The 22,336-nt window shown below is 36.3% G+C and overlaps 2 protein-coding genes and 2 pseudogenes across 2 annotated transcripts; 3 read left to right on the top strand and 1 right to left on the bottom strand.

Moving 5' to 3' along the window:
• The first annotated feature begins 86 nt into the window (after positions 1-86).
• Positions 87-1,912, top strand: LOC147282249 (4-coumarate--CoA ligase-like 6 pseudogene; annotated as a pseudogene).
• Positions 1,913-7,543: 5,631 nt separating this feature from the next.
• Positions 7,544-9,324, top strand: LOC147282248 (4-coumarate--CoA ligase-like 6 pseudogene; annotated as a pseudogene).
• Positions 9,325-15,900: 6,576 nt separating this feature from the next.
• On the top strand, positions 15,901-17,704 carry LOC147282247 (F-box/kelch-repeat protein At1g15670-like). Its single transcript, XM_086247600.1, has one exon. It carries the CDS (start codon positions 16,347-16,349, stop codon positions 17,370-17,372), a length of 1,026 nt encoding a protein of 341 aa, XP_086103726.1. The 5' UTR covers positions 15,901-16,346; the 3' UTR covers positions 17,373-17,704.
• A 1,019-nt stretch (positions 17,705-18,723) lies between these two features.
• On the bottom strand, positions 18,724-21,349 carry LOC147282246 (serine/arginine-rich SC35-like splicing factor SCL30A). Its single transcript, XM_086247451.1, has 6 exons — positions 21,220-21,349; positions 20,853-21,014; positions 20,399-20,476; positions 19,586-19,750; positions 19,178-19,303; positions 18,724-19,081 (listed from the first exon to the last, which is right to left on the bottom strand). Exons 2-6 carry the CDS (start codon positions 21,002-21,004, stop codon positions 18,946-18,948), a joined length of 657 nt encoding a protein of 218 aa, XP_086103577.1. The 5' UTR covers positions 21,005-21,014; positions 21,220-21,349; the 3' UTR covers positions 18,724-18,945.
• Positions 21,350-22,336: the final 987 nt, after the last annotated feature.

Raw genomic sequence — 22,336 nt, 5'->3', positions numbered from 1 at the left:
GTATCTTATATAAATAAACTAATCTCTGCCTCTCTGTATCTCTGTATTGTTTTCTATGGAATACAATCTCCATAGCTGTCTCTACAATGGCCACAACCTTAAACAACAACTTCAATCACTGTCACATCACAGAAAATCAGAATCAGAAATCTTTATCTACCCAGTTGTGCCCTTGGTGGTTCTCACCAGAAACTGGAATCTACCACAGCAAACACCCCTCCATTAACCTCCCTTCAGACCCTTTTCTTGATGTGGTCTCATTCATTTTCTCACACCAACACAGTGGGGTTTCAGCAGCTCTCACCGATTCCTCATCTGGGTCTTCAATATCTTACTCAGAGCTCTACTCTTTTGTCAAATCCATGGCCTCTGGCCTCCACCAAATGGGCATTTCACAAGGTGATGTGGTTTTGCTCCTTTTGCCAAATTCCATTTACTATCCCATTGTTTTCTTGGGTGTTTTGTACATTGGCGCTGTTGTTACAACCATGAATCCCTTCAGCAGTGTAATAGAAATCAAGAAACAGATTGCTGATTGCAATGCATGTCTTGCTTTTACTGCACTTGAAAAGGTTGATAAATTGCAAGTATTGGGTATTCCTGCAATTGGGATACCAGAAAATGTAGTTTCAGATTCAAAGAGAGAAGCTTCTTCGGTTTTTTATAAGCTTATTTATAGTCAATTTGATTTGGCTCCAAGGCCAGTGATTAGGCAGCAAGACACCGCTGCGATATTGTATTCGTCAGGGACTACTGGTGCGAGCAAAGGGGTTGTGCTAACACATCGGAATTTTATATCTACGGTTAAGCTTTTTGTGCGTTTTGAGGCTTCACAATATGAGCATTCAAGTTTGAATGATGTGTATTTAGCTGTTTTGCCGTTTTTTCATATATATGGGTTGTCACTTTTCGTGATGGGATTGTTGTCTTTAGGATCTAGAATTGTTGTGATGAAGAAATTTGATGTCAATGAGATGGTCAAGGCCATTGATAGGTATAAAGTTACACACTTCCCAGCTGTTCCACCAATACTAACAGCATTGACAAAAACAGCAAAGGATGTTAACACACATAGTCTGCTGAGTTTAAAGCAGGTTTCTTCTGGAGCAGCTCCTTTGAGTATGAAAATCATAGAGGACTTTATTCAGACCCTTCCTCATGTTGATCTCATTCAGGGCTATGGCATGACTGAGACCACAGCAGTAGGAACTCGCGGTTTCAATACCGCAAATCTTAGGAATTATTCTTCAATAGGGCTTTTAGCTCCAAACATGCAAGCTAAAGTGGTAGATTGGAAAACCGGATCCCCTTTGCCTCCGGCCGGTATTGGTGAGCTATGGTTACGAGGACCGGGGATCATGAAAGGTTACTTGAACAATGAAAAGGCAACTACGTCCACAATTGATGAAGATGGTTGGCTGCATACCGGGGATATTGTGTATTTTGATGAAAATGGATACTTAAGTTTACATGATCGATTGAAAGAGACAATCAAATACAAGGGATTTCAAATTGCTCCCGCGGATTTAGAAGGTGTTCTGATATCCCACCCTGAGATAGCAGATGTTGCAGTGACAGCAGCCATGGATGAAGAATGTGGAGAGGTGCCAGTGGCTTTTGTGGTTAGGGAGCATGGCAGTGAACTTTCACAGGAAGCTGTCATGGATTATGTTGCTGCACAGGTTGCTCCACACAAGAAGGTCAGGAAGGTTGTGTTTACACATTCAATACCAAAGTCTGCAGCTGGGAAGATCCTCCGAAGGGAGCTTAGGAAATATTTATTGACTTCTAGACTCTAAAAGACAAGTACATTTTTTAGAAACATAACATAGCAGAAATGAAATATATAGTTTTGATATTTGGATGTGTTTGGTGTGTGGTGAGTGATGATGACAAAGAGATATAATATTTGCAAATTTATGGGACAAGGAAGAATGGAGATGTACTCCTTGATAGCACTTAGAAAACTTCTAAAGTTTTTTGAACGGATCATTTATGTTGTATGTCACATCTTTCTTCCTTGTTGATTACATGAAGGTCTATATATAGACCAATTGATACATGATCACTATGCACTCAGCACTAGATACATGTAAGATTCTCAGGAACTTTCAATTTCCATCATCTTTTCCCATTCATGAAGCTTGCCCTGTTTTTCAACCTATGCAGATTTTAACAAAAAGGTTACAAATTTCAACTACAAAACACAGAAAAACAAATAAAACAAGCACATTGCTTCAACCACTCCACATTACTTGGTATCTACATGCACACTTTCACTAAGAAAAGAGACCATACTCTTCAACATACACTTCAGTTTTTTTCTCTTCAAATTTCTTTTACACTCATAACTTTAAGGAAAGCTAAGCCTCCTGATACAGACTACATACTCTCTCAAAGATTGAGCTTTACCTCTAAGGTGGTGGAAAAATGATAGGGAGAAAAGGGTGAAGGAGACATAATAGAGCACACCATTTGTATGAGGAAAAAAACAGCTGCAATGACAGAAATAAATGCCCAAGTTTCCATATTTCTATACTCAACAAGCAACTCCACATTGCAGTTTGTATGACTATTCACATTAAAAAATAATTTTTTCATAGTATTAATTTAGAGACAATTATTAATGATTTCTACGCTTTGAAAAAGCATAGGTCACAATTTAAATAGATTGTGTTTTGTATTTGCATGACATTTTTATTTATTGTTTTGTTGTTTTTTTTTCTTTTATGTATAGATTTACATCTAATTTGAGAGGTAAGGCTCATTATGCCCCCTATTATGTGTATATTTTCTTTTTTAATTAATAAAATTTACTTGTACCATCGAATTTTTATTTATGAATAAATGAGATTATAAAGTTCTAAAGTTCAACCCATCCAAATTTTAAATCCTGCCTCCATCCCAGTCCAGCTTGGTGTAGATCTGTCATGCTTGGTATAGTTTATCATCCACATTTAATTTGTTAAATATGCAGTCATTTTTATTTTTCAAATCATCGAAACAAAACCTTAATAAGACTTTAAACTCTAAATCCTAAACCGTAAACCTTAAAGATGAAGGCGACATAGACTAAAATGATTCTAGCTCTACTTATTGATCATTGCTAAACTCAGTCGTTTCTGCATAACACTTGTAGTCTTGCTCTGTGCTCTTTCATGGCTTTTGAGGCTTTCTTACCATGGTGAAGGGGGGTCTATAGAGACTTAGGGCATCTCCAATGTCCCTAAAAATAGGGGTGCCAAAGCCCAAAAAATGGCATTGCTCCCATAAAGTGACTCTCCAATCCAGCCGTAAGTTAGACGTGTCAAAAGCACCAGTTGCCAAATATCTCATTAACTTTGCCTTTTGGAAAAAGCTTTTGCTTTTTGGCATGTTGAATTGTTGACGCGTGAATGCAGAACACTCAAAATCTCATACATTCGGTCCTTGACACCTCGTAGAAACTGCAGCCTTCTACACTTCCACTTGGATCACTTTATGGTTTACTTGAAACTCAAGCCTGCAATTTGCACTTTATGGAAATGAAAGAAAATTATTATAACAAATTTCAGCCGAAAGAAAAAAAAATTAATTAATGAAATGCTTGAACAAATTACTATAGCCTTCAAATTTATTATAACATTATGTTTGTTATGGTTAAGTTAGTTTATTATAATATTTTAAAACAAACAAATGAAAAATACAACATTGTCAGAAACCAAATACTTTAGTATGAACACTTCATATTCTTCCCGAAAAAAAAGAAGAAAGACAGTTCTAAATTTCTAATATATTTAAAGAAAGTAAAATATATTTAAAAACCACACAGCATATAGTCATAGCGAAAAAATAAAATAAAATATTGTTAATAACTCCACCTATCAAAAAAATTAGTTGGCATGCAAAAAAAAAAAAAAACTAAAATTTATATGAAAACGATATTGGTATATAAATATATATATGCTGAAATTTAGTTTTTTTTTTTTTTTGTGTAAGTGGAGTTACATAGATTTAAATTATACGATTAGAATTTAAACAAGTAAAAATAAGAAAATAAGAGAATTCAAATCTGTATCCAATTGGAAATGTCATTTTTATGTGTCATGTCATCTTGGCAAACCTAAATCCAAATGGTACATTGCCATTGGAGTGCATATGTCAAATTGTGAAATTATTGTCATTTTTATGTGCCATGTTATCTTGGCAAACCTAAATCCAAATGGTACATTGCCATTGGAGTGCATATGTCAAATTGTGAAATTATTGTCATTTAATTGTGCCAAAAGTTGGCACGGCAGTTTGGCACACCTAGGAATTTAGCATTAGAAACTCTGTAGATACAACACCAATAGGACAGGGAAACATGCAAGCTGTCCAACTCCTCTTCATCCAAGTTATTAATGGAGTCTACAAGTTTTCTTGGTCATTTGGAGCAGCTTCATTGCTTCCTCCCATTTCCCTCTTACTGTGTTGTGGTTGTAATAAATGACGATGATGCCAATGACAGTAATGACAATGATGGGCTGTATGTAATTAAGAACTGAGTATAATTAGAAATCGATCCGATCAACTCAGAGCTTCCTAATTGCGCCAGTTTAATAAACGTCTTAATTGTTTTGACGAATACAATTTGTCACAACATCAAGGCTTTGAAAGTAACTAATTATGTGCAAGAAAAACTTACTAGAAAATCATCACTTTTTCTCTTTTGTTTCACTCTTTGGCTCTTTGTTGTTGTACTCTTAATTATATAATGGTGACTTGGTGAGAAAGCAAAGTATATTTTATTCGGACTCTGGATCCCGGCCAATCCCATTCCTTTGTTGTTAACTAATCTTGTCTCTCCTTGCTTTTGAATCTCAGCCCTTTCCAAGAGCTGTGATGTTGTTATGGCTTTTGGCCTTAGTGGGTGGGTAACTTGTCATAGCCGATCTCTTGAAGCCATTGGAGAAGTTGAAGAGGCCATCCTTGTTGGTTTTGTAACACCCATTTCCTTATCCTTGTTGGTTTTGTAACACTCATTTCCTTACACCTCCTATTGACTCTGAAGGTAGGCAAAGTAGGTAACCACTTCCGACTTCCCAAAATATTGAGGGGTTTTCATGTACATATATACTATATTAGGCTTAAATAATGTACATAAATGGTCGAGGCCTCCATTTTTATGATTTGTCTTGGCTCCTAGAATCTCACGACCGGCCTTACCTCCTTCAATATAGTTGAGTCTTATTAAGTGGTTTTTTCGACTGACCATTTTATGTATTATTTCATGTTAATTTTACACAGTTGAGTCTTATATTTAAATATTAAAGAGATGATACACTAAATGATAGTATAATAGTTTTATTTTTATTGGTTTCAAAGTGGGTCAATCAATACAAGAAAAAAGAGAAAGTAATAACATATTATTATTAACATATAATAAAAACAGAGAATAAAATCAGAAAGGATGTAGATCCTTGTTGGTAATACACACATATGTGGAATTTGAAACTAGAGTATGAAATTAAAGGATGTAGAACCCAACCACACTCGACCAAGGTATAGTGCTTTTGTTGGAAGAACTTTTATTTTTTAATTGTTGAGATATATATCTCAAAATTAACGATGGCTAGCTGTACACTATGGCATTGTTATGGAAGATTTGTAAAAAACAAAATACAGCGAGTTTTGTTGTTCAAAGCTCACCTTGAAATTCACTCCTGCCTGGTGCAGCCGTGCAGGTTAATTAATTGCAGTACTATATATGTAAGTAATAATATTCAAACTTGTCCTTGTTGTGTTGGAGGCAAAGTCCAAGTCTCATAATCCATCCATGATAAAAATGGAAGTTAGATTCGTGTTTTTTTTTTTTTTTTCAATTACATAGGAAGAGAACAAATTTTGGAGCTATCTAATCTTAGTCTATTATCTCTCATTCTCTTACCATTTAGGCTAACTCTAAGGACTCACCATGGTTGTCACACTAATCTTGCCTTTACAAGAAATGAAGAAAAGTGGTAGCGAAATGTGGTATTTGTCAAATGCATTAATTAGAAAACCAAATGAAATTGAGGAATTTTGAGAGTACTTGTATACCAATAATGCTAAACTTAGTGGCGGAGGTGGCCATAACCCCCAATTTACATGTGGCTCTATGCAATTGTTTCTAAATTTACAAAATAGCATATTAGCATATTTCTTAACAACTTAAGCTTTTGGGGTACAATGGTTGTCTAACATGGTATCAAAGCCTTGTTTGCAGGAGGCGAATCCTCCATTCTCCAATTCATATGATAACTTAAGTTTTTAGAACACCGGTGGTTATTTAACAATGAACATTTCAAGCATCCAATTGGAGGTAATATCAAAAAGTACAATGAGTATTAAACTTGTAAGACAAGAAAGTTTTTAGGAGATCCACGGTTTGACTTGATAATAATATAACACAAGAAACTTTTTCCTTCATATAAAAAAAAAAAAAAAGGAATTTAACTTATTGTGAGCTGAACTCTTTTTTCAAAACTTTGGCAATGGCTATATATAACCCATTTGGTCCCAATGTAGAACCGTAGCTGTTATTTACAGTTCAATTTTGTTCACCAACCGTAAATTTTAATTATATTGGACCATTTGGATTTATGACTAGCTGAATTCTTCAACCAAAACTTTGGCAGGGGCTATAGCCCCTAGGTCCCAATGTAGAATCGCAGATAGTCTTTAGTTTGATTTTGTTCACCAACATTAAATTTTGGTTGAAGAGTTTAGCTAGTCATAAATCAAAATGGTCCAATATAATTAAAATTTGGGCTTTCAACTTCTTTTTTTTTTTTTCCCAAGCATGTGCAATGATTATGCACTTTTGGGCCAATAACTTTAGGCCCCATTTAAAAAAAACTATAATTTCTAACAACCACCAATTATATATACGCACTAATATTTTTTTTTTTTATAACAACACACTCAGGCTACTCAGCAGCAATTATATATATATATATATATATTTTTTAAATATTATAATATATACTATATATATAATTTAAAAAAATTTGAGCCCCCCTTGAAATTGGGCCCTGGGCGGTCGCCCCTGGTGCCCTTGCTCAGGGACGGCTCTGAATATTATGCATCATCAAAGGAGTTATGTAGCATAAATTAATCTCAAATCAGCTTTTAGAAATGAAATGTATAAAAAATCAAGGCTTAATTGCACCAGAAGTTTACTTTTCGAAAAATCTCAATATTGTCCACGAATTAAATTTTGTTTCACTTTAGTTTATGAAATATTTAACATGTCTCATTTAGGTTCAAACTGTCACAATTCAAGTTTGATGTCCATTTATTGGATTAACAAAATTCTCCTTGTTATGATCCTCTCTGCCTTTTTCTACGTTTATCCAGTTAAGGTAATATTGAATCCCGTTTATATTGTACATCATCCCCATATTTTATACCTAATTACCAACTAGCAACCCAAACAAGATTATAAAGAGAAATTAGTATCTTATATAAATAAACTAATCTCTGCCTCTCTGTATCTCTGTATTGTTTTCTATGGAATACAATCTCCATAGCTGTCTCTACAATGGCCACAACCTTAAACAACAACTTCAATCACTGTCACATCACAGAAAATCAGAATCAGAAATCTTTATCTACCCAGTTGTGCCCTTGGTGGTTCTCACCAGAAACTGGAATCTACCACAGCAAACACCCCTCCATTAACCTCCCTTCAGACCCTTTTCTTGATGTGGTCTCATTCATTTTCTCACACCAACACAGTGGGGTTTCAGCAGCTCTCACCGATTCCTCATCTGGGTCTTCAATATCTTACTCAGAGCTCTACTCTTTTGTCAAATCCATGGCCTCTGGCCTCCACCAAATGGGCATTTCACAAGGTGATGTGGTTTTGCTCCTTTTGCCAAATTCCATTTACTATCCCATTGTTTTCTTGGGTGTTTTGTACATTGGCGCTGTTGTTACAACCATGAATCCCTTCAGCAGTGTAATAGAAATCAAGAAACAGATTGCTGATTGCAATGCATGTCTTGCTTTTACTGCACTTGAAAAGGTTGATAAATTGCAAGTATTGGGTATTCCTGCAATTGGGATACCAGAAAATGTAGTTTCAGATTCAAAGAGAGAAGCTTCTTCGGTTTTTTATAAGCTTATTTATAGTCAATTTGATTTGGCTCCAAGGCCAGTGATTAGGCAGCAAGACACCGCTGCGATATTGTATTCGTCAGGGACTACTGGTGCGAGCAAAGGGGTTGTGCTAACACATCGGAATTTTATATCTACGGTTAAGCTTTTTGTGCGTTTTGAGGCTTCACAATATGAGCATTCAAGTTTGAATGATGTGTATTTAGCTGTTTTGCCATTTTTTCATATATATGGGTTGTCACTTTTCGTGATGGGATTGTTGTCTTTAGGATCTAGAATTGTTGTGATGAAGAAATTTGATGTCAATGAGATGGTCAAGGCCATTGATAGGTATAAAGTTACACACTTCCCAGCTGTTCCACCAATACTAACAGCATTGACAAAAACAGCAAAGGATGTTAACACACATAGTCTGCTGAGTTTAAAGCAGGTTTCTTCTGGAGCAGCTCCTTTGAGTATGAAAATCATAGAGGACTTTATTCAGACCCTTCCTCATGTTGATCTCGCGGTTTCAATACCGCAAATCTTAGGAATTATTCTTCAATAGGGCTTTTAGCTCCAAACATGCAAGCTAAAGTGGTAGATTGGAAAACCGGATCCCCTTTGCCTCCGGCCGGTATTGGTGAGCTATGGTTACGAGGTCCGGGGATCATGAAAGGTTACTTGAACAATGAAAAGGCAACTACGTCCACGATTGATGAAGATGGTTGGCTGCATACCGGGGATATTGTGTATTTTGATGAAAATGGATACTTAAGTTTACATGATCGATTGAAAGAGACAATCAAATACAAGGGATTTCAAATTGCTCCTGCGGATTTAGAAGGTGTTCTGATATCCCACCCTGAGATAGCAGATGTTGCAGTGACAGCAGCCATGGATGAAGAATGTGGAGAGGTGCCAGTGGCTTTTGTGGTTAGGGAGCATGGCAGTGAACTTTCACAGGAAGCTGTCATGGATTATGTTGCTGCACAGGTTGCTCCACACAAGAAGGTCAGGAAGGTTGTGTTTACACATTCAATACCAAAGTCTGCAGCTGGGAAGATCCTCCGAAGGGAGCTTAGGAAATACTTATTGACTTCTAGACTCTAAAAGACAAGTACATTTTTTAGAAACATAACATAGCAGAAATGAAATATATAGTTTTGATATTTGGATGTGTTTAGTGTGTGGTGAGTGATGATGACAAAGAGATATAATATTTGCAAATTTATGGGACAAGGAAGAATGAAGATGTACTCCTTGATAGCACTTAGAAAATTTCTAAAGAGTAGACTCAAATTTTTTTTTGAACGGATCATTTATGTTGTATGACACATCTTTCTTCCTTGTTGATTACATGAAGGTCTATATATAGACCAATTGATACATGATCACTATGCACTCAGCACTAGATACATGTAAGATTCTCAGGAACTTTCAATTTCCATCATCTTTTCCCATTCATGAAGCTTGCCCTGTTTTTCAACCTATGCAGATTTTAACAAAAAGGTTACAAATTTCAACTACAAAACACAGAAAAACAAATAAAACAAGCACATTGCTTCAACCACTCCACATTACTTGGTATCTACATGCACACTTTCACTAAGAAAAGAGACCATACTCTTCAACATACACTTCAGTTTTTTTCTCTTCAAATTTCTTTTACACTCATAACTTTAAGGAAAGCTAAGCCTCCTGATACAGACTACATACTCTCTCAAAGATTGAGCTTTACCTCTAAGGTGGTGGAAAAATGATAGGGAGAAAAGGGTGAAGGAGACATAATAGAGCACACCATTTGTATGAGGAAAAAAACAGCTGCAATGACAGAAATAAATGCCCAAGTTTCCATATTTCCATACTCAACAAGCAACTCCACATCGTTTGGGGTGTTCACAAAACCATACATGATAACATAGTCATTTATGAAATCCTCCTTTCCGAAATGACATTGTTCATCAAGGGCAACAAGATTTCGGGTTGTAAGCACCAAGTCAGAACTCAATATTAATTTTGAAATTTCAAGAATTCCATCAGTGAATTGTATGTCAAATAAGTTTTTGGTTGATCCCACCTTAAACTTGACTCCAGCTTCAGGGAAGGAGCCATTGGTTGGCTAGCCTGGGCTGTAGCCCGGGCAAGCCCAATTGATTTCCCATTTTGACTATGTAATTTTGGGCCTGAATTTTTTTTAGCCCACCCACATATATAATATCCAGCCCACTTACTTTTAGCCCATTATTTTATTTTATTTCTTTCTATTACACACTTACAAGATTAGACAAAAAAAAAAAATCCATCGAACTTGTTTTGCACCATCTGCAGGGCTGTAGGCTGCTCCTTTGACCTTTCTATTACTCATCTAATTTTGTTCGCTGACTCCACACTTATATTCCACCTTTCTATTACTCATTGGAACAAGATAGAGGATGACTTTTTTGCAGTTTGTATGACTATTCACATTAAAAAATAATTTTTTCATAGTATTGATTTAGAGACAATTATTAATGATTTCTGTCACAATTTAAATAGGTTGTGTTTTGTATTTGCATGACATCTTTATTTATTGTTTTGTTGTTTTTTTTTTCTTTTATGTATAGATTTACATCTAATTTGAGGGGTAAGGCTCATTATGCCCCCTATTATGTGTATATTTTCTTTTTTAATTAATAAAATTTATGTGTACCATCGAATTTTTATTTATGAATAAATGAATAAATGAGATTATAAAGTTCTAAAGTTCAACCCATCCAAATTTTAAATCCTGCCTCCATCCCTGTCCAGCTTGGTGTAGATCTGTCATGCTAGGTATAGTTTATCATCCACATTTAATTTGTTAAATATGCAGTTATTTTTATTTTTCAAATCACCGAAACAAAACCTTAATAAGACTTTAAACTCTAAATCCTAAACCGTAAACCTTAAAGATGAAGGCGACATAGACTAAAATGATTCTAGCTTACTTATTGATCATTGCTAAACTCAGTCGTTTCTGCATAACTCTTGTAGTCTTGCTCTGTGCTCTTTCATGGCTTTTGAGGCTTTCTTACCATGGTGAAGCGGGTCTATAGAGACTTAGGGCATCTCCAATGTCCCTAAAAATAGGGGTGCCAAAGCCAAAAAAATGGCATTGCTCCCATAAAGTGACTCTCCAATCCAGCCGTAAGTTAGAAGTGTCAAAGCACCAGTTGCCAAATATCCCAATAACTTTGCCTTTTGGAAAAAGCTTTTGCTTTTTTGCATGTTGAATTGTTGACGCTTGAGTGCAGAATACTCAATCTCATAAAAAGCATTTGCTTTATACGTTCGGTCCTTGACACCTTGTAGAAACTGCAGCCTTCTACAGGTCCACTTGGACCACTTTATGGTTTACTTGGAACTCAAGCATGCAATTTGCACTATATGGAAATGAAAGAAAATTATTATAACAAATTTCAGCCGAAAGAAAATTAAATTAATTAATGAAATGCTTGAACAAATTACTATAGCCTTCAAATTTATTATAACATTATGTTTGTTATGGTTAAGTTAGTTTATTATAATATATTAAAACAAACAAATGAAAAATACAACATTGTCAGAAACCAAATACTTTAGTATGAACACTTCATATTCTTCCCCAAAAAAAAGAAGAAAGACAGTTCTAAATTTCTAATATATTTAAAGAAAGTAAAATATATTTAAAAACCACACAGCATATAGTCATAGCGAAAAAATAAAATAAAATATTGTTAATAACTCCACCTATCAAAAAAATTAGTTGGCATGCAAAAAAAAAAAAAAACTAAAATTTATATGAAAACGATATTGGTATATAAATATATATATGCTGAAATTTAGTTTTTTTTTTTTTTTTTTGTGTAAGTGGAGTTACATAGATTTAAATTATACGATTAGAATTTAAACAAGTAAAAATAAGAAAATAAGAGAATTCAAATCTGTATCCAATTGGAAATGTCATTTTTATGTGCCATGTCATCTTGGCAAACCTAAATCCAAATGGTACATTGCCATTGGAGTGCATATGTCAAATTGTGAAATTATTGTCACTTAATTGTGCCAAAAGTTGGCACGGCAGTTTGGCACATCTAGGAATTTAGCATTAGAAACTCTGTAGATACAACACCAATAGGACAGGAAAACATGCAAGCTGTCCAACTCCTCTTCATCCAAGTTATTAATGGAGTCTACAAGTTTTCTTGGTCATTTGGAGCAGCTTCATTGCTTCCTCCCATTTCCCTCTTACTGTGTTGTGGTTGTAATAAATGACGATGATGCCAATGACAGTAATGACAATGATGGGCTGTATGTAATTAAGAACTGAGTATAATTAGAAATCGATCCGATCAACTCAGAGCTTCCTAATTGCGCCAGTTTAATAAACTTCTTAATTGTTTTGACGAATACAATTTGTCACAACATCAAGGCTTTGAAAGTAACTAATTATGTGCAAGAAAAACTTACTAGAAAATCATCACTTTTTCTCTTTTGTTTCACTCTTTGGCTCTTTGTTGTTGTACTCTTAATTATATAATGGTGACTTGGTGAGAAAGCAAAGTATATTTTATTCGGACTCTGGATCCCGGCCAATCCCATTCCTTTGTTGTTAACTAATCTTGTCTCTCCTTGCTTTTGAATCTCAGCCCTTTCCAAGGGCTGTGATGTTGTTATGGCTTTTGGCCTTAGTGGGTGGGTAACTTGTCATAGCCGATCTCTTGAAGCCATTGGAGAAGCTGAAGAGGCCATCCTTGTTGGTTTTGTAACACCCATTTCCTTATCCTTGTTGGTTTTGTAACACTCATTTCCTTACACCTCCTATTGACTCTGAAGGTAGGCAAAGTAGGTAACCACTTCCGACTTCCCAAAATATTGAGGGGTTTTCATGTACATATATACTATATTAGGCTTAAATAATGTACATAAATGGTCGAGGCCTCTATTTTTATGATTTGTCTTGGCTCTTAGAATCTCACGACCGGCCTTACCTCCTTCAATATAGTTGAGTCTTATTAAGTGGTTTTTTCGACTGACCATTTTATGTATTATTTCATGTTAATTTTATACAGTTGAGTCTTATATTTAAATATTAAAGAGATGATACACTAAATGATAGTATAATAGTTTTATTTTTATTGGTTTCAAAGTGGGTCAATCAATACAAGAAAAAAGAAAAAGTAATAACATATTATTATTAACATATAATAAAAACAGAGAATAAAATCAGAAAGGATGTAGATCCTTGTTGGTAATACACACATATGTGGAATTTGAAACTAGAGTATGAAATTAAAGGATGTAGAACCCAACCACACTCGACCAAGGTATAGTGCTTTTGTTGGAAGAACTTTTATTTTTTAATTGTTGAGATATATATCTCAAAATTAACGATGGCTAGCTGTACACTATGGCATTGTTATGGAAGATTTATAAAAAACAAAATACAGCGAGTTTTGTTGTTCAAAGCTCACTTTGAAATTCACTCCTGCGTGGTGCAGGTTAATTAATTGCAGTACTATATATGTAAGAAATAATATTCAAACTTGTCCTTGTTGTGTTGGAGGCAAAGTCCAAGTCTCATAATCCATCCATGATAAAAATGGAAGTTAGATTTGTGTTTTTTTTTTTTTTTTTTCAATTACATAGGAAGAGAACAAATTTTGGAGCTATCTAATCTTAGTCTATTATCTCTCATTCTCTTACCATTTAGGCTAACTCTAAGGACTCACCATGGTTGTCACACTAATCTTGCCTTTACAAGAAATGAAGAAAAGTGGTAGCTAAATGTGGTATTTGTCAAATGCTTTAATTAGAAAACCAAATGAAATTGAGGAATTTTGAGAGTTCTTGTATACCAATAATGCTAAACTCAGTGGCGGAGGTGGCCATAACCCCCAATTTACATGTGGCTCTATGCAATTGTTTCTAAATTTACAAAATAGTTATAGTATTCTACAAAATTTTGAAACAAATTATTTCCGGTTAAATATTTGAAGTCACGACCCCTCAAGAAACAACTTTATGGCTCCGCATCTGGTTAAATTCAAATTGTTTACGAAATTTACTATAATATAATGTGTTAGTATACATGTTAATATGTTACTTTTTTAAAAAGGGATAAAAAAATATTTACAAAGTATTTACCGAAGAATCACCCATCAAACAATTGGTGTTTTCGCACAAAATACCACCAATAAATACTATATATTAATTTAGTGATAGTGCTCTTTAAAATGTTGGAGACGTTACAAATTGGAATATCTCCTCTCAGACATAAAATAAAAAAAAAACTACCAAATCAGATGCATTTGAGAATTGAGACAAGACGAGAACAATATGAAATCAATAATGCTACACTTACCACATTTTTATACCACAATTTCATACCACCTTATATGGCAACTTACATGACATTCATATATTGGATACTAAAAAATAAAAATAAAAATCTAAAAAGGAAAAGAAAAACTTTGTCCAATAAAGTAATGACACGTCAGATGGTATAAAAATGTGGTATAAGAATATGATAAGTATAACATTATTTATATGAAATAGATTAGCAAAATAATGATTTATGCGGGAAGCAAAAGCTGCTAAATTTGTTGTAATGTGAGGTCAAAAACACTCACTACTGATCAAAATTTTGAACGTAGACATGTTTCGATTTCAATTTGTACCTTCATACATGTTTAACTTTTCTACATGATCATGGGCCAAAAAAAACTTTTCTACATAATGTTTGTACCAAGAACCAACCTCACGTTGAGATATTCCTCAATCCTCACACTAATCCAAATTCAATTAATGCCCATTTCAATTTTTTCTCCGACAATCATTGGCACACACATTTTCAAGCGTTCGACGAATGAAAGTTGATTTTGACAAATCGTCGCGCGCATAGTCAATTTATATAGTGAAATTTACATGTATCAATTTTTTATTATATTATTTTCTGATGCACCTATTTGTTATGTGCATCTTCAAGCTACTTAAAGATCGAACTCATAATCTATCATAATCATATTCATTTGTCTCCGATTCTTTCTGATCTTCACTACTTCAACTAGTCCCGAATAAAACTTTTTCTGATCATTATCCCATTTCGAACTATTGGTGGCATGAAATCAGAAAAAAAAAAAAAGTAAAAAACAAAAAGCTCTATCTCAAATGTATTTGTTTTACGTTATCCATCCACGTCTGGTTGTCGAACCCTCCCTCATCCACCGTATAGGGGACCCATTGAAGGCACCGTCCCATTTTTTTTCCACATGTAATTGTCAAGACTTATCCATTTGTCCCAAAAACAACCAGTCAAACCCTCTTCTCAACATGTATGTTTCCATGTAAATATATATTTTAAGGAACCTCCAAAAAAAAAAAGAAAAGTATATACATATATTTAAGGGTGACAAAATTCTCCATGGACTACGATCCTCACGAAGCCCCGACATGATGGGACGGACACGACGATAACATATATACTCTTTTAACAATTATATTCTAAGTTCAAGCTTTAATTTTGATTATTTTATAATTTAATGTCCTTACAATGTAATAGTGTATTGAGTCGTGGATCATCATATACTTAGTGCATCATAGCGCGCGGAATAATTGGTAGTGCAAATTTTGGACTACAATCATTCAACACATAAAGTTAATACAAAATATCAAATTTCTATAAATTATTTGACGTCTTACGAGAATAAACCTATAAAGAAATAGAGACAAAAACGAGGGTAGAAATAAAAACTAAGCGATTGCCAATTTCAAAAAAATAATGTCCAAAAAGAAAATTATGCTGATATTCGTTCTATTGTCTTCTAGATCATTTTTGATTATGTACATGTGTTGTTTTGTTTTCATTTTAATACAAAAAGTACGTTTTATAAGATACCCTTATCCGGCGCGAATCGCACGATAGGGATGATAATGACAAACCTGACTCCGTCCGGCCCGTTGTCATCCCTAATATTAATAAAACCAGCCAACAGAGGCACAGAACTCGGGTCGGTCAGTTTTGATTGGGTTTAAAACCAGGCACAAAATGTGGGCCACTTGGCCCAGTTCTATGTGCGGCGGGTCACAGCCGTTGATTCCCCTCTGACCTCACATGGCGCGTGGCAGCCGTTGATTCTCTCTCTTCGTTTATAAATTCCCAACCCAAATCCAATATTTCACACTCCAAAGTTCCAAGTTCCCAAACTGCCAAACACATACAATTTCCAAAACAAAGAAAAAAAGAAATGGAATTTACCGAGTTAATACCTGGTCTACCAGAAGAACTCGGCTACGAGTGTCTGACTCGTCTGCACTACTCGACTCACCGAGTCGCCTCCCGAGTCTGCCGCCGCTGGCAGGAGCTTCTCCAGAGCCGACAGTTTTACTACCACAGAAAGCAATCAGGGCGGACCCTCAAAGCCGCTTCTCTAATCCAGGCGCTCCCGGTTCTGGTCCGGGCCGGATTCAACGGCTCCAAACCGGCTGGATTGCCAGTTTACGGAGTCTCGGTTTTCGACCCGGAGAGCGGGAACTGGGACCGGGTCGACCCGGTTCCGAAGTACCCAGATGGGCTTCCGTTGTTCTGCCAGGTCACGAGCTCCGAGGGCAAGCTCGTGGTCATGGGCGGGTGGGACCCGGTGAGTTACCTGCCGGTTCCGGACGTGTTCGTGTACGATTTCACGACTCGACGGTGGAGAAGGGGCCGGGACATGCCGGAGGCCCGGTCGTTCTTCGCCGTCGGCGAGTTCAACGGCCGGGTCTACGTCGCCGGTGGGCACGACGAGAACAAGAACGCGTTGGGGTCCGCGAGAGTTTACGATGTGAGAGAGGACGAGTGGGCCGAGTTGGCTGGGATGAGTCAGGAGCGAGACGAGTGCGAAGGATTTGTTTCCGGGTCGGAGTTTTGGGTTGTGAGCGGGTACGGTACAGACAGCCAAGGAGCATTTGTGGGAAGTGCTGAAGTTTATGAAATCGGGTCGGATAGGTGGAGGCGGGTCGAGGATGCGTGGAAGTCGGACCAGTGTCCGAGGTCTTGTGTTGGAGTTGGGAAAGATGGGAAGCTGTTTTGTTGGAGCGACTTGGATTCAAGAGTTGAAGCTGGGCCGTGCGGGGTTGAGTTGAGCCAGTGGGCCTTTGTTTCCGGGTCAGCCTACCAAGGTGGGTCGCAAGGGTTCTATTTGGTTGAAGGGCAAAATGGGAAATTGCAGAAGGTAGAGGCTTCTGATGAGTTCTCTGGTTTTGTGCAGTCTGGTTGCTGCGTGGAGATTTGAAATTTTTAGCTTTCAAATCCAGAAAAAAGAAAATGAAGAACATGAGGGCTTTTGTCTTTATCTTTTTTCCTTTTTTTTTTTGGGGCAAAAATATGAGGATGTTTGTGTAAAGTTATAAAAGTTTTTGATTTGTGTTAATATCAATAGAAAGAACAAGTTGAGAAGTTCTTTCTAATATCAACAATGTATTTGTTGTGGTAAATAGCTTTTGTCTTTATCTTTTTTTTTTTTGTCAAAAAGATGAGGGTGTTTGTGTAAAGTTATAAAAGTTTTTGTTTGTGTTAAATATCAATAGAAATAACAAGTTGAGAAGTTCTTTCTAATACCAACAATGTATTTGTTGTGGTAAATAGCTTTTGTCTTTATCTTTCTTCCTTTTTTCCTTTTTTTTTTTTTTTGGCAAAAAGATGAGGATGTTTGTGTAAAGTTATAAAAGTTTTTGTTTGTGTTAATATCAATAGAAAGAACAAGTTGAGAAGTTCTTTCTAATATCAACAATGTATTTGTTGTGGTAAACAATTCAGTCATGTGTATGATTAAATCTTTATTAGGAGAATCTTTCTCCTATTTTTCAAAATTCATCCAAAATGTTTGTCAAATCTGTATAAATCAGTCTTCATCACTTAAAAAACATCTGACAAAATCAGAAAAGTTCATACTTTTCTTTGAATTTTAACCTACCCTTCTTTTGTTTGTTTAGTAAGTTGGACAAGCAACATAGAAAGTGACAAAACAGGTTCGAGCGTATGGATCGAGGAAAAGAACCAAAGAAGAAAGTATTGAAGTCTGACAAGAGGAGCTCTGAGAAAATTGCAGCTACATAACAAGAATTGCTTTCTTGATTTGTTGGAGAAATTCATTGAAATATAAGCATTGCTGTCTCTATAAGTGACTGAAACCAAAACCAGAATAGCTTCCACCAAACAAACCCAACAAGTGCCTGAAAACCAAAATCTTACAAAAAATTAAACAAGGGACTCATATCAAGGTTTGCCCTTGTGGGTCAGAAACCAGTTCAAAGGGAGTAAAGAAAACCAAGATTCAAAATGTGTGATGGGAAATGGACCACATTGTGAACTACATATTTAATAAGGGTGAAAATCCACTCGTGGAAATGTAATTACAATCTGGTCCATAAATATGGTAGAGAGGGGCATCGAGGAGGATTATGAAGTTTCTTCGTCGTCCTCTTTCGTCTACAACATGAATGGGGCTTTCTAGTGTTGGGGCATTCCCACTCAAGCCCTCTCTTCCTACAACATTAATAACCTTTGTGTTTAGGCTGAATCTTCAGTTTACACAAAAAAAGAAAAAATGGGAAAAGTTTTAACAAGAACCAAAAAAAAAATCATTGCTAAAACATAGAAAGTATCATGAGAGAAAGTTGATCATAAATACAATGAGCATCCAAGCAGAGTCGGAACAATGAAAACTAGAATACCAAGTTAGCAGTACTTCTAAGTTCTAATGTCAACATTACTCCTAGGAATTGAACATCTCTAGATATTTAGTCATATCCCAATCTTACATAGAGATTTCTAGCTCCTGATGACACAGACCACAATAATGTTCACTAACTAGAGTAGTCCAGGCTTTGACTCCGACTCCTATTAAAACTCCAGCTACGGCTACGGCTACGGCTCCTTGAACCATAGGGAGACCTTGAGCGTGATGGTTCCCTGTACCTCCTATCTCTAGGTGAAATTGCCCTGCATTGAAATTGAAAATGCTTAGTAAAACAAGTACCTCTTACTTCTTTTCCCTGTCCTAGTGCATAATTCAAAAAATATAGTGTCACCAAATACCTTGAGTACCGCCTCAGCCTGGGGGAAGGTGAATAATAATCTGGACTTCGAGAGTAGGTTCGAGAATAGTGCGGTGATCGAGACCGCCTGCTGTCATATGACCGACCCCGACTACTACCCCGAGTACTAATATCAATCACAAGACAAAAGGGTCAGCACATAAAGCTCGACAAATATAAACTACTTAAGTAAAGAACAGTCATAAAACACAACTTAGTCATTAGAAAACATGGTGATATAAACACACCTCTTCTAATCCTTGTCTCTTAAGCATAAAGATAAAATTAGAAATAAAAAATAAAAATGATTCCAGACTTGTTATCAGATCACAATTACCATAAATTTTAAATAAGAACACTCCTGTGTAATGGATATTCAAATAAATATCTTCAGCAAGATAGACCTTACCTAGAGCGCTCTCTTGCCCTCATTTCCGAGGGTTTCTTTCTGTTCTCCTCAGCAAAAACAACTGTCAATTCCCGTCCAAGAAGAATATGCCCATCCATATGGTATTTGGCATCTGCAGCATCAGCAGGGTCTACAAACTGGACAAATCCAAATCCACGTGGCTCCCTGCACCATAGTTGCATTATGTATAACAAAAACAAGAAGCAGCACATGCATACATTAATGTTACCAAAACCACCTGTTGTATTCCTGAAAATTCTTATATGGTCCTAATTCCAGCATTTTGTAACAGTGAGCATGATAAGCAAAATATTTGCCAACACTTATACAATTCAAGCAAAACATCATGTGGCTGCTAACCTTGTTGGAGCCAATGATAAAATTGAGTTGAAATTCTTCAAGACTTCAACTTCTTCTCAATGTATTCAAACCAACTTTCTTCAAATCTTCATGTACCCTAAGACCATCTTGAACACTCTTATTTACTCAATTGATCTCTTCACAAAACACTCTTATTACTTCATTCTAGTCTTCAACACAGTACTCTTATTACTTCATTGGTGTCTTCAACACTTTCAATAAAACAACCAAATTCGCATAAAGCGATTGGAGATGATTAATTAAAACCAAATACAAAATTAACCAATCCCATCGGCAAACACTTGATCAAGACAAAACAAATGGTCACAACTCACACACATGAAAGTTTTAGTTCAATTCAATTCACAACCACAACACTATCCCAAACTTGGCTCATAATTTCTTTTTTCAAAAAAAACCCATAATTTCAAAAGAAAAAATAAACATGCTTACCTAGTATAGTAATCCCTAGGCAAGTAAATGTCCTTGAGGGGACCAAATTGCCCGAATGGTCCACGTAAATCCTCTGGCCTGCAAACCATATACAATTAAAAAGTTTCAGTCTTTCAGACTTATACAATCCATCAAACATAAATTTCCTATTGATGTAACAAAACCCAATTGCAGAAATCTAAAACAAGCACAACCACAATTTTAAGGCCTTTCCAAATCCTTCTTATAAAATTGTTCTGCTAGAAACAAAATTAAAACACCAAAATTTGACCCAACAATAACCTAATTGAAAAAATCTAAAACGAGCACAACCATAATTTTAAGGTCTTTCCTAACTAATAATATAAAATTGTTCTACTAGAAAAAAAAAAAATAATAATACTACATCAAATTTTGGCCCAAGAATGTCAACCAAAAGAATTACAGAAATGAAATAAAGAAAATTAGAAAATACCTGCAGTCATGGCGAAGATTGCGTACCAAAAGACTGGTAGGAAGATCCCTACCACGACCACCTCCATAGCGACCTTTAGGGCTAGGGCTACGACGTCGTCTGCTGTAACCCCTTGGCGGTGAAGGGCTGAAACTGTAACTTCTACCCCTCATTTTCACTCACCTATTACCACCATAACAAATCACAAAACAATCAGACCCAAAAAAAAAATTGCAACACAATTGAATATGAACCTTAATTTTGTTAGACCTCTTTCTGAATCACAAATAAAATTATATGTAAATCAATGAATTATAATTAGTTAAAAATAAAAATTAAAAAAGGAAAAGAAAAAACAATGAAGAAGAAGAAGAAGATGAAAACGTACCTAAACGCAATTGCAACAACGGACCTCTGATGTTTGTGAATTGTGATGAAATGATTTGTCTTTCGATTCTCTCAAATTGCCTTTAAACGTTCGAGAAGGTTCCGAAGGTTCTGGTAGAGATGGTTATGTTCTTCTGCTTGCGGAGGTTGTGTGTTCTGATAAGAACGGAAGAAATCCAGCCGTTGATATGTATCGGATGGCTGTGATTGATCTATTAATTTCTTCATTACCTGGACCTCCCCAAGATTTCTGGCCCATAATCTGAAGGTAGCAGGCCGTAGGCCTCTGTCTTCTCTTGGGCTCTTGGGTTCATGGGCTCAAATTAATTTAATTTTTTTTTTCTTTAGTCATTTTGTTTAGAGGGCTGTTATTTGCACACTTTTTTTTTTTTCACACCTTTTTGTATAAAAAAAAAAAAAAAAAAACAAAGGAAAAGACACATCTCTCCTTCTCACACCCAAAAACCAACTCCATTTTTTCTCTTTTGCACACCCCATCAACAGACCAAAAAAAAACACACACACACCCAGCCCCTTCATCTCCCTCACCCGACCACACCCACCCACGCAGCCTTCCCTCATCAGCCCTTTCTTCACCCGACCCACCGACCCAGCCCCCTCCCTCCCTCACCCAACCACCGCAAACAGCACCCGACCCCACCCTCAACCTCCTCATCTCTCTCTTTTCTTCTCTCCTACCTCCCTTTCTCTCTCTGCTTTCTCCTTCGTTCGGCACTGGTTTGTCGAAAATTTGAGTTTCCTTCGGCAGCCACCCACTGAACATCCACAAACCATTCGACAAGTAGCCGCCGAGCATCCACGACTCATTCGGCATATAGTCGCCGAACCAGCTGCGATTTTCGGCAAACTAGGGGTGCTTCGTTGTGGTTGCAGCAAGTTGAGGCGCGATGTTGCAGGCGAGCTCGAAGAAGGGTGGGGCTCGGGTACTAGCTGGAGACGATGTGCTCGGCCATTGGTGTTGCAAGCGAGCTCGGAGGAGAGAAGAAAAGAGAGAGAGGAGGAGGTTGGGGGTGGGCTCGGGTGCTGCTTGCGGTGGTCGGGTGAAGGAGGGGAGGTGGTCGGGGTGAGGCTGAGAATGAGGGGTGTGTGTTTTTTTT

The sequence above is a fragment of the Dryas octopetala genome, chromosome 6, assembly GCF_963921425.1.
Source record: "Dryas octopetala chromosome 6, drDryOcto1.1, whole genome shotgun sequence".
In the NCBI taxonomy this organism is placed as follows: Eukaryota; Viridiplantae; Streptophyta; class Magnoliopsida; order Rosales; family Rosaceae; genus Dryas; species Dryas octopetala.
The sequence above is the reverse complement of the archived record's forward strand: the minus strand, read 5'-3'. Positions and strand labels throughout refer to the sequence as shown.